At 35.4% G+C, this 13,034-nt stretch overlaps 1 protein-coding gene across 15 annotated transcripts in view; it reads right to left on the bottom strand.

The window, feature by feature from the left end:
• The window catches only part of SOX6 (SRY-box transcription factor 6), a 618,861-nt gene that overhangs the window by 200,068 nt on the left and 405,759 nt on the right, over window positions 1–13,034 (bottom strand). For all 15 annotated transcript variants that reach the window (XM_082341482.1, XM_082341472.1, XM_082341483.1 and 12 more), the window contains 2 exons: window positions 12,593–12,765; window positions 9,729–9,797 (listed from right to left, as the gene is read on the bottom strand). In XM_082341482.1, coding sequence (XP_082197608.1) covers window positions 9,729–9,797; window positions 12,593–12,765 — 242 coding nt within the window. The remainder of the gene's footprint in view (window positions 1–9,728; window positions 9,798–12,592; window positions 12,766–13,034) is intronic.

Raw genomic sequence — 13,034 nt, 5'->3', positions numbered from 1 at the left:
AATAGCTCTCATTTGGCAGCCAGAGAAAATTTTTGCTCTTTCTTTTCCTCTAGTGGTGATAATAATTGATTATAGCGCATCCACGTTGATTATCCTATATTCACATCACTAATTTGTGGGTTCTAAATGTGCATATGTATGTAGACATAAACATGCTTACACATGTAGACACAAAGTATGTACATGTGCCTTTCTCTCTTTTTTTTAAATAGCTCTTTATTGGAGTATAATTGCTTCACAATACAGTGTTAGTTTCTGTTGCACAACAAAGCAAATCAGCCATATGCATACACATGTCCCCATATCCCCTCCCTCTTGAGTCTCCCTCTCATCCTCCCTATCCCACCCCTCTAGGTCATCGCAAAACACCGAGCTGATCTCCCTGTGCTATGCTGCTGCTTCCCACCAGCCAACTATTTTACATTTGGTAGTATACATGTGTCGATGCTACTCTCACTTCGCCCCAGCTCCACCCTCCCACCCCATGTCCTCAAGTCCGTTTTCTATGTCTACCTCTTTATTCCTGCCCTGCAACTAGGTTCATCAGTACCTTTTTTTTTTTTTTTTTTTAGATTCCATATATATGCACTAGCATACGGTATTTGTTTTTCTCCTTCGGACAACTTCACTCTGTATGACAGACTCTAGGTCCATCCACCTCACTACAAATAACTCAATTTCGAACAGCTCATGGAGCTCAGTATCAAAAAAACAAACAATCTAGTTAAAAAATGGGGAGAAGACCTAAATAGACATTTCACCAAGGAAGACATACAGATGGCCAAGAGGCACATGAAAAGATGCTCAACATCACTAACCATTAGAGAAATGCAAATCAAAACTACAATGAGGTATCACCTCACGCCAGTCAGAATGTCCATTAACAAAAAATCTAGAAACAATAAATGCTGGAAAGGGTGTGGTGAAAAGGGAACCCTCCTACACTGTTGGTGGGAATGTAAATTGATACAACCACTATGGAAAACAGTATGGAGGTTCCTTAAAAAACTAAAAATAGAACCACCATATGACCCAGAAATCCCACTACTGGGCATATACCCTGTTTCTCTTTTAAGGACTCTGAAATTATTCCTATAGCTCGTACATAAGAATGACAACAACAATAATGATAGTGATAGATAAAATGCATTGAGCACTTAGTAGGGTTTTTTAAGATGATGATCTCTAATCCCAGAACTGGTAAGGTACTATCATTATTCATCTTTTAGGAACTAGGAAATGCAGGCTCAGAAACATTAAGTAACTTTTGTCACAGCTAGTAAGTAGCAAAACATGTCACAGAGCTAATAAGTAGTAGAACTGGAATTTAAATCTTCATTTATTTGTCCCTGATACTTGTGCTGCTTCTACAAAAATTTTAAATTACATACACTCTGAAGCAATGCATTTTATCCTTTTTACCTCCTATTTATATGTACAAATCTAGCTTAAAAGTGCATTCAGATTCATACATTCCTCATATATGTGAAATGTAGTCAATTTCACAGAAAAAATAATTTTAAGCACCTTAAAAAATGACAGGTTGATGTCCTGAGTCAAAATTCATTCTATTTAGATAGTAGAAGTCAAAGAGCATCTGAGTATTTTCTAAAAGTTTTTGTCTTATTGTGAAAGACTATGCTTCATTTTAATTTTAAATACCTTCTCCCAAAGGCACAAATCTAACGTCAACACATTCCTGTCTTGCCAATATACCCACATGTAAATAAAAATCAAGTTATTAGAAAACTAACTAAATTTATTAAAATTGTTTAAACCATGATCCATTATAAGCTTTCTAGCTATTAAGTAAAATAGCTATGACCAAAGTCAAAAGTATATTTCAACTGCTCAAGGATTATTTGTTATGCCCCAACCCTCAGTCCATTTTTAGATAGACAGATAGATAGATAAATAGATGAATAGTCCAAACAATTTAGAGTTCACATTTAATCATTTAGTCTGCATTACACTGTATAGAGCAGTTTTTCTTAATCCTGATTGCCTGCTAGAATCATCTAGAGAGCTTTTAACAGTCCCCATCTGGGACTGTACCCCAGACCAATTAAATCGGAACCTCTGCAGTGGGACCCAGGCATCAGGATTTTTAAAAGGCTTCCAAGTGATTACAAGGTACAATCAAGGTTGAGAACCACTGGCATCAAATGCTGTCACTCACTGCTCCCTTTTATCAGCTGCAGAAGGTAGCTATAAAAACAGGTATTAACATTAAAGGGGACTGATCCTCAATATAGAGACATATCACTTTTAAGCCCCCAGAAAGTAATATAATTAGCTAAGAAGTTTATATGTAAAAACCAAAAGAGTCACTCAGCCATAAATACATTTCATACCACATTACAAAAAGATTCCGGTTATGTTCTTTTTATCTCTTTCCTTGTGGGCATGCAGCCACAGTTGTAGTAGTCCTGAGATATAAACTGATTCTAATGAGCAATCTTCAATTTTTTTCCATTTAAGGATAAAGAGAATGTAATGAGATTTTAGATGTTAGGTATTATTATCCACATTTTACAAACTGGAAAACTAAAGTGCACTAAGACTTATTCAAATCACAAAAAGGGCAAATTGAGATACATACTGGAATGTTGGAAATAGTACTAGACTAGAAGTCAAAGAAAGTTGGGGTCCACTCATGGCTCTGACAACATGTAGCTTTTTAAACCTGGACGAGTCTGTTGTCTATGCCTCAGTTTCCTTGTATAAAGTAAAGGATTTGGACTAGAGAAAGAGTTCCAAAGAAATTTCAAAGAAAAACAAAAGTGGGGGACTTACACATATTTGGGAACTTTTTATTTTACCAACTAAAACTACCAGAAAACAAAGAAACAAAGCACATACCATCTATTATCACCTGTGCTTCATAAAAGGAAAGGACATTTTAATTCCAAAAAAGTAGAAAAAACATAATCTCAGGGTTATTTTTAAGTATAGCTTAACGATAAACTCACTATATTGTTGTACGATAGGAATAGCTACCCACCCTACCCCCAGTCAGTGAGGGAGAACCATGAGGACCTCTACAGGATGTGTCCAAGTTTAACATTCTGTGAAAGTAGAAGAAGAATGGAGGGGGAACATTTAACATCTTTCAGTGTAGTGCTCTTTCAAGAGTTTCTTAAAATTCCATCATTAAAGAACTACCTTTATAATTTTTGCCATATCCGAGTACTCAGTTCTTACTTACTTAAAGTTTTATTTAAATTGACTTTGTTTTTTGCTTAAATACATTTATTTCAATAGCACTACCTCAAATAGAAAACCAATAGAAAATCACTTGTCATAATTAGAAGATAACCAGATAACAATGAAAATAAAAGTTTTACTTGATTTTATTTAAATTCTAAGCTAAGCACTATTGTCTCCAAAGGCTCTGAGACTAAGATGATCTCTGTCTCTTACAAAGAGAGATTAGCACATCCTAGAAAGGTATTAAAGTGTGCTAGCACTAAACTGAGCCCTCAATGTAATCAGAGAGATCAAGGGAAAAACAGAAAAGAGCTGCTTTTTCCTTGGGGAATTGATACAGTGTTATGTAATGTCATATGCTGGCACCACCGGGATCATCTGCCCACTGGGCTCCATAGCCCCCTGCCCCTGAAGAGGTAACGCACTCTCTCATTTTCATTAATCCCAGAAGGAAGCAGAGACTTTGGAGTCCCTGTATTTTCAGTATCACTGATTTGAGAGGGAGCTGGGGAGTAAAGTCTGAGAGATAAGAAGTAGATAAGATAGAGGAGAGAGGGTCACCAAAGAGGGTTGGGGAAATTGAAGGATAGTGCATGAAAAGCACTGAGATTCACCATCAGGCTCTCGTCAGCTGAATGAGATCTTTGCCATAAGGCCACATTTAGAAAATAAGCAGCAAGCTGATTAATAATTCCATATAGCAGCTCAAAGGATCTGGTCCAGTATCACCTCTTTTTATTTCTAGATCCACTCCAACTTTAACAGTCTAGCGTGATTAACTCACAGAGTTTCTAATCCACAATGAGAATTTATATCTTTATCTAAGGCCCTTGCTATTCATGAATTATAGCAGCTTTACCTATTCTTTATAATTCAGAAACTTCATTATTATAATGTTAGAAGCAGGCTATACAGCATCTATCATTACTTAAAAAGTTAATTCGATTACATAAAAGAAATAATTAGATTTGCATTTTTATCTTGGTTTTAAACTTTCAAAGAAGATCATAACAGCCTGCCCATGGGCAATTAAAAATCGCATACAGCAGAAAAATAGAGAGAGGAGAGAGGGTCTGTTTTTCCTGGCTAATTCATGGTTGAAGATAGAATTACAAAATATTTTAAGGGTTTGCTGAAGCTGGGGGCTAATCCTAGACTTCTAAGCTTTGTTTATAACTCTCATTTCATTGCAAGAGAGTATCAGATACATGTACAATGCCAATAGAAGTATCAAATTACTTTCAGTGGGTTTATTTGGTCCTGTTCAGAGGCTGTTGAAAGGAGATCCGTTACCTGATCAATAACACCCGAAAAAGGACTATTTGCTAGAGCCAAAACAGGAGCAGTGTAATTGCTTTTTGTTTATCAATGCTAAATACAATTAACAAGGAGATACAACATATACAACATAAGACAGAGGAACTATGTGAGACTGGCAGGCCCCTTACTTTACTTAGTCTTTCTGCTGGCTGTTCAGCCAGTTCCAAAGGACAATAAAGGCAAGGTCCAGCTCTTAAAATTAGAGGTCACTTAGATACTTAATGATGAAGCATATCTTCAAATATATATCTATTATTATTATCCTGGCAAGAAATTAATTAACCAGGTCATGCAGGCCATGAAGGTTAATGTACAAAGTAATTATTTCTGATCTTTAGACAACTACTTCACATGAAAAGGTAGTCCTTATTCTGCTCAGCAGATACCTGAAATGCCTGTAGTTAATCATACTGAAGGAAACAAAAGGCAAGGTTTATCTCCTTAAAAGGTGAGAGTACATCTCAAATTATTCTGTTTACTGGTTCAAGAACAATCACCTACCTCCCTGCTCATAATATTGATATGTCTACTGGTTACGTAGGAAGAAAGGAGAACACACATTTAACGGCACTCAACCAACCACATGACAAACACACAGAGACACAAAATACGCGAATAGCACAAATGAATATATTATAATCAAAATAGAAAACACTACATATGAAAAATACTCACATACTCTAAAGAATAGAGTGAAGCTTCAGTGAAGAGACAAACACTTGGCTGTGTAAATAAGCAGTATGTATTAGAGCATTTAAAAGAGAAAGTTTTCAGAAAAGAGAAAGTATCTGCAAAGCAGCAGCAATGGCATTAGTTCAGGCCTTCCACAGATTGAGTTCACCATCTAATTCATGTATTAAATTGTGAGGGAAGGACAATGAATATTATATACTAATCATAAAGATTAACAAAGAACTGAGCTAAGAATTTCAAGTTTCACAATTTTACCCAAAAAGGTATTTGTATATGAATTGACTAAATCATTGGCTCTGGCCCAGGAGGCCAAGTGCCCAAATAAAATCCCAGCCAATCAGTCCCTTCTTAAGAGACCACTGTTGTTTGGTCAGTGATGTGAGGCAAGGACGCCACCTGTACGGAGGGGTCTAAAGAGATATTTGGATCAATATTTGGATCACACCATTCATGTCTGAAAGAGTAAGTTTCTCACAGAGATATTTTAATAAGGTGAATTCTCTTGCAAAGATTAAGTTCTAGCAATGAAATGCCATCGTTAAATATGTTCCTACTGACATGCTATCAAAACCAAAGAATGTGGTATATTGTATCCATGAAGTATATCTTTAGATTCAAAAACCATGACATGGTCAAATGAGGTTAGATGAATAAATATATGGACGGATCAGGAAATCAAGATTTATAAAATATTTTCCGGTTTGCTTAGATTAGACTTACATTTAATGTTTGATTAAAATGCTATAAATATGTGTTGATATGCCCAATGGATTCAAACTGAATTTTGTTTCCTAGTCAACATAACTCATAAGTAAAATGCTTCAAAAGATTGGCTAAGATACTATGGTGTGGGAGAAAGAGGAAGAAATTACTAAAGCAGTTATTTGTCCTTTGGAATTATAACATGAGAATCAACATTCTCAAATCCAAGGATCCATATTCCATGATCTATTAGTTTTGCTATCCACAAAGTTAATAAAAACTGTGCTATTTCTGTCTTGGAAATATCAAAAATGTCTATTTTGGGCTCCATATCCGGGGAATTACTTAATATGTAACAAATTAGAGGTATCGCCATTTTCCCCAAAGCACAAACAGAGGGATTTGAATTCACTAAGCAAACAGCCTCCTAAAAGATCTGTTGACATTAAAGAATTTTAATAATCATTTAAAGTTATTAACCTGATTTTTAAATGGTAAAAATTGACTCATCAAAAGTGTAAAAACATTAGTTCACAAAATCATTCATCTTATGGTTTCAACATGGCTTAAAGACCATATATGGTCTTAAAAGTATCCCTTTAAAAATTTAATTAGAATTTACCAAGGCAAAATTACATTAAAATTATATTAAAGGAAAAAATATATAAATGAAATAATTTTTAACTACATATACAGAATAAGTTTTGAAGGACTGCAAATAAAATAAGCACGTGGACTTTTACAATACTATCTTAATCATGCCTTTTCCTATCGCTAATGAAAAATCCTGCTTTTCAGTATGCAAACCATCCAGGTTTTCATTTGCTTCCATTATAACAGACCCAGATGTGTTTGTGTGTGGTTGTTATAAGAGGTTAGACACTCTTCCCTTTCTTTCTAGTACAGCTTGCAAATTTCAAAACAACAGTACTAATTCAGAAGTCAGCATTCTGAACTAGAAGTAAAGAATAATCTTTAGATGTATTATTTAGATCTATGTATGTACATAGATCCCAAGCATCAGGTGAATGTAACCACCTGATACTTGGGATCTATGGCCAATTGCCATGGCTTAATCTTGCTGACCATGTTAGCAAATAGGTTCTAGGATACAAGATTTTAAAAGAAGGAAAAAGGTCAAACTTGGGATCTCAAATTGTCGCTGTATTCATTTGCTTTCAGAAGAGAAAGGTTTTGTATTTACTATCTTACTCTGTTTTGTTTTCAAAAGGGAGAATGTTTCATGATAGAAAAATGTGTGAAGCATTTCTTAAATCTCATATTTTGCTCAAATTAAAATTAGTCCAACAACAGTCTCTCTCCTAAATTTGATCACGCCTATGGCTGGTCAAAAACCTTATTTGAAAATACTGTGAACACATTCCCCTTCCAAAAAAACAACTAGAAGTCTGAATATCAAATACATGTTTTGTAAGTGTCAGAGATTAATATGTTCTGTGTAAGGAGAAGTGTTTTTCAGTATTTGAAAAATTCTTTGAATGGTCTCATGCTCGATAAGATAAATACTGACAAGATATGCAGTGAAGCAGTAGCTCAGGACAGAATAAACTATAAATATAGGTTATTGCCTCCTCTTATTTTTTAAAATATGAATTCGTGTTACAAAGAATCCCATATTTCTAAAATTAATGTAACTATTTTGAATCTCTCTATGATTTTATAATTTATACTGCTGAGATCAAAGCCTGATTAGCTTCAATTTTTAAAAATTTAAACAATGAGAAATATCTACAAATTTAAAAGCAATTAAACTTCTATTAAAACACTTGAAAAACCAACTTTCTTGTCTTCTCAAATTGAACATTCTGATGAATAATATTTTAAGATCATGTCCTATAGTTTCCTGAAAAAGATATCAACTTTATATAGTCAAGTTATAACTATAAAATCATATGTAATCAATAAATGCCTATAATATTTCATTAAAATACTTTGATTTTGTTGCTATTCATCTGAGATCCTCAGTACAACAGGCAAACGTCAATTAAGACAGCCAGTTAATGCAAACAACTTTGGACTAAGAAGTGAAATATATTCAAAATAAACAAAGAAGTAAGTAATAAAGAGGTAGTAAAAACATTAATAGTAAGTAACTGATATGAGAACATCTCAGGGAATTTCTTCCATTTCTGCTTTACAAATAGGAGAAACAGAGAGAACTAAATGATCAGGTTAGGTTATTTAACACCTACTGAGTTCTTAGAGAGGGATCTAGAGAAAAATGTAGGAAGCCACAGGCTAAAAATCTTGACCTTAGCAGTGGGAGACACACTGAAAATTCTAATAAGGGCAGAACAAGGGAACACCTGGACAGTTATTTAATTAAGGATCTCAGCATGAGTCATGAGGTATCAGGATGAGAAATTATTTCAAGATTTAATTATAAAGGCTGACTGTCCCAAATGCCAGAGATATACCGTCTCCTCTATGTTTGGATTCTGTATTTTGAAACATACAGACTTGAGTATGGAATATAGAATCAGAACTAATTAAAACAGCAACAACAACAACAAACACTGGTTAAGACCTCCTAGTAAAGACACCTGGACAAAATGCCAAATTAGGTACAGGTACTTCTTCAGGCACCAAACTGGTATTTTAAATGCAGTGACTACTACCTGGAACACTAAGTGTGATTACAAAATGAAGCAAAAATCTAAGTTAAAATCACTGGCTTTCATCAGTGAGGTGAAATAAGTTATGACTTTATGTAAATGATTTTTTAAAATATAGGAAGGTGTGATACTAATCTCAAGGAAAGGACTAATATAATTCAGAATATACCGCCCCAACTAGGCTGAACCATAGATCCCAGTGGTTAGAAAATATCTACAGCAACCAAGAGAAACCCAGAGACTGTGGTGGATACATATACCTCTGGGATCAATATTCCTGAGGATTAATCACCAGACAACCAGTTGCTTATTCTAAGGCTTTCTAGAAGTCACACACCTATGTTCCTATTCAAAAATGGAGACCACTTCCCTTACCTATGTCAAAAAGCTGTTAGCTGAATTAACGATCAAATTTCTAAAGGAATGACAGAAATCAGAATTCTTTCCCAGGCCCATGCAATTATGATCTACATATTGTGTTAACCTGCCACAAAAAAAAAAAAAAAAAAGAGAGAAAAGAAAAGAAAAGAAATGAAGAAAAAAAAAGAAAGAAAACAAAAGAAAAAGGAATTTCTAAAGTGTGTTAACAATTATTCCAGAACAAGTTTTTCTTCCTTTCTAGACTATAAGCTTCTTGAAGACAGACAATTACTTATTAATCTTTATGTTCTCTTCAGTGCCTAGCAGAAATGCAGTTAATATCTGTTAAAGAACCAATTAATTATTACCAACCTTTTCCTAGGTCATAAGATTCTTCTCATAATTGGCCCAGACAGTCCTAACAAGCAAATAAACATAAGCTTCTACCCATGATACTATTAGATGGTAAAATATAAAGCAGCAAGTAGTTTGTGGCAATAAAACTAGCATGTGTATGCTACCTTGGAAACCATTAGGTTTCCACCAGGTTGTGTCAGGCAAATGGCAGAAGGAAAAAAAGATAAGGTTTATTCTGCTTACGCATCACATCAGAAAAGAATGCTTAGACTACCACCAAGTCGATATTTTCTACATCCACTTATACAGTTGTATACAACATCCCTGAATAACAAACAGCCCTATTGGTGCTGTTTATAAGAGAAGGGTGCATTTGCAGCATTTTAAATTCCATTTTCAAGGAGAAAAGTATCTAAGTATAATCAGACGAGAGTAATAAAATACACTGACCTGGATCTGTTGCTGCAGGAGATTAATTTTGTGCTGCTGTTGCAGAAGTTGCTGCTGTTGTCTTGCAATCTACCAGAAATAAAGTTTCATTAAGTTAAAATGAAATGCTTACACCTTTGCCATTACCTCAGGTACCTCTCCTGGTATTACAAGGATGCTTTACTGTACTTCTACATGAAAGAGTTCCTATAAAATGAGAGAGGCAGAATCAGAAAGTTGGAGAAAAGGAAACATTTCAAACAGGTGCCATCTCTCTGCTTGCCCCTAAATCTTTACCTGTACATGAAAACTACCCCCTTGTATTACATTTGTGAGCAGTTCATCTATATCTGCACTGGTCATCTGGAAAGAATGGGAATTTCAAAATCTCATCCTTGAAGAATAAAAACAGGAAAACTCTGGCTACATTCTTCTAAGGAGCTTAATTTGTATTTAAAAAGTAAAATCTGTAAGCAAAGATAGGAAAGAACTTTCTATTACTTATAATATGGCTACTTTGGTGAAACCTTTTCTACTGTAAAGATTTTCAGAACTGATAACACAAATATTGTCAAGGGAGTGCCAAAAAAATACAGCAAAAGGCAAAAACCTTTATCTTTTTTTGTTGATATAATGTGTAATGTACAAAGCATTTTTAAAAACAAACACAATTTAATATTTATTCACATCCTTTTGAGGGTAATGTGTTAGTTTTACAGTACAGGATCCACATACAAGTTTTGTATTCCCTGCTTCACCCAACAATCAAATTCAACATCTTAGCACATCATCTCGTCTATAAAAAGAAACATTAACTACTTAATGCAAGCCCTATTGAAGACTGAAATCTGCCCCTCAGGAGAGCAGGGAACTTCTGTAGGATAATGGTGTTTACGATAAAACAGGAGTTAGGTGTCAGGCTACTTATTACCTCAAAATCTGAGCTGCTGGAGTCTGAAGCCCATGGGAATGCCCCTTAGTGAAAACACTCACTGCCAACCTAGGAAGCCAGAGACAAAAATGGCCAGAAAGCACTTAGAAGGACTTGGTTTAGTGGTGCCCTATAGGCAAGAGTTATGTTCTTCCTATTCCTTCTATTTCCAAAATATTCTAGAATGGACAATGTTGGAAGTGGAAATGAGTGTGAACCAGCCCTCAGCTGTATACTTCCTGAGTCCTTTTGATATTTTAGCATAGAGTAGAGGGACACACCCAAATCACATTCCTTTCAGCAGAAGATGACAAATAGCAATCTGCCCCCAAATGTGGCTTAATGGTTTCTGGTGATGACTGGTTCATACTGGAAGTCATGATAAAGCTACCCCTAACGAAGGGTACAGTTTGAGAAATGGGATCACTCCTCCCCAAAGCTTTATAAGCAAAATGGAAACAGTATTTAATCCGTTTGGAAAGGCCCACTCTGCCTATCACCATTCAAATCAGAAATGGACAACTCACTCTGCAATTCTAGGTATACATGCTGGATCTCTGAATATTTATTTCCTCTTAGCCATCCAGTGAAACACCACTAGACATCTAATATTGATGGTCCCTCCTAAATGATAAAGTGCTGCATAGAAATGCATCCAAAACACCACAGTGCAATTACTATCATCCACTCTAGATGTATGGGTTTGACACAGTGAAGTATGGTACATAAGCACCATGTGGCTCAAATTCTGAATTTTATTTGCCAATCGGTTGAGCTACATGCTCGCTTCATTGAGCATGACAACCTAGTTTTAAGTGTCATTTAATTTTCATTTTGAAATATAATTACTAAGTGTTCACTGTAAGATATCATTCGTCTGCAAATGTGTCAAGATTAATTTGTGCTAGCTTATTCACAAGTGTCAATAGTTAATTACTGTGTCATCTCTGGATAGCTAAATGACACTCTAACTTCTGATTTTTTACAGTGTTCCTTTATGTTATTTTCCATTAGGGGCTGAGTCCATATCCCTACATGTGGGCAAATATTCAAGCATATAAAATACCACACGTCACAACTCATTAAAATCAACAGAGCATATATTGCTCTATATACCCCTATAAAATACATTTAACTGAAAAGATAATTCCAGTAATAATGTCAGATTCCTAAAAACTGCACATTAATTTGGGTCTATCTGATCTAAAGCATCAGGGACTACTCTATAGGATCATTGTTATTAGATTAATGCACTCTTATGAGACAGGAAAAACATTTGGGAAAGTGATTTATTTTTTAAAAGATACACACAAACTTTGCTATTTTTCTTCCTTCTCACTTCCAAATCAATGAAGTCAAATTCTTCCAGGAGCCATGTGTTAATTTGTTTTTAATGATTTACCTATGCTATAAATAAAGTGACCATATAATTTATCATCCAAACCAGGACAACTTTTGCAAGTGGAAGAGGGGAGTATTAATAATTACTCTGGAAAACAGACATTAACCAGAGCTATTCTGGAAAAACTGAGACATATGGTCACCCTAGCTTGAACCAGTGAACTGAAAGATTCTCAAAGTTTTTCTAGACCAGGATCCTCCTTTACTGGATGAGAGAAGAGTAAGGCCCAGAGAAAAGCGATTTACTCATGGTTAAGCTACATTGGGAATATACGTGATGCCTACATGAATAAGTATCCCCAAGTAATTAATCAAATCCAAATGTTCTGGAACAATGTTATCATTTCAGTTATGCCCAGTTGCTATGACGCCTTTCTTTGTCCTCCACATATATTCCCTCAGTATTCTCGGTGACCCTGGATTTCCAGAAGGCTTCTTTCTTTCCTTCTTTTTTTTAGGAAGGCTTATGACAAATAAACCAATCAATGTGATTACTCGCTGAGCTTGGCACATTCCACACCTCCAGTTCATCAGCTCCTTTTGCAGGGCTCACCTGTTCTTGCTGTTGGCGAGCAAGGTCCATTTGCTGCCGTTGTTTCTCAATTTGTGAGGCTGCCAGTTTTTTCTGTTCATCATGCGCTGCCAGGAGCTGCTCCCGTAAACTGATCAGCTGGGTAATCATGGTAGAGAGCTGCCGTTCTTTTTCTGCCAAGCTCTCAGGTGTACCTAAAATGGAAGCGAAAAGATATCTCACAAGTTTGAGAAAAGTCTGAATGAATTAGGGAAGCAAGTGGGTGGGCAGATTTAGAAAGGGACTACCCTGGGACACTTAAATATCTGGGACAATAAGTGGAGGTCACTGTAAGTGCAGGAGCTCTATGGAGTAGCAATGGAATGAACGCTAGGGTTAGTCATCGCCCCTGCCAAGAAAAAGGACTGTTGCCAATACAATTCTCACTCACTCTTCCCTCTTGCTCTTTAAAACAAAACAAAAC

Source organism: Balaenoptera borealis (assembly GCF_965194805.1).
Source record: "Balaenoptera borealis genome assembly, chromosome: 11".
Taxonomy (NCBI): domain Eukaryota; kingdom Metazoa; phylum Chordata; class Mammalia; order Artiodactyla; family Balaenopteridae; genus Balaenoptera; species Balaenoptera borealis.
Note: the sequence above shows the minus strand (reverse complement) of the source record. Positions and strands in the feature narration are given on the sequence as shown.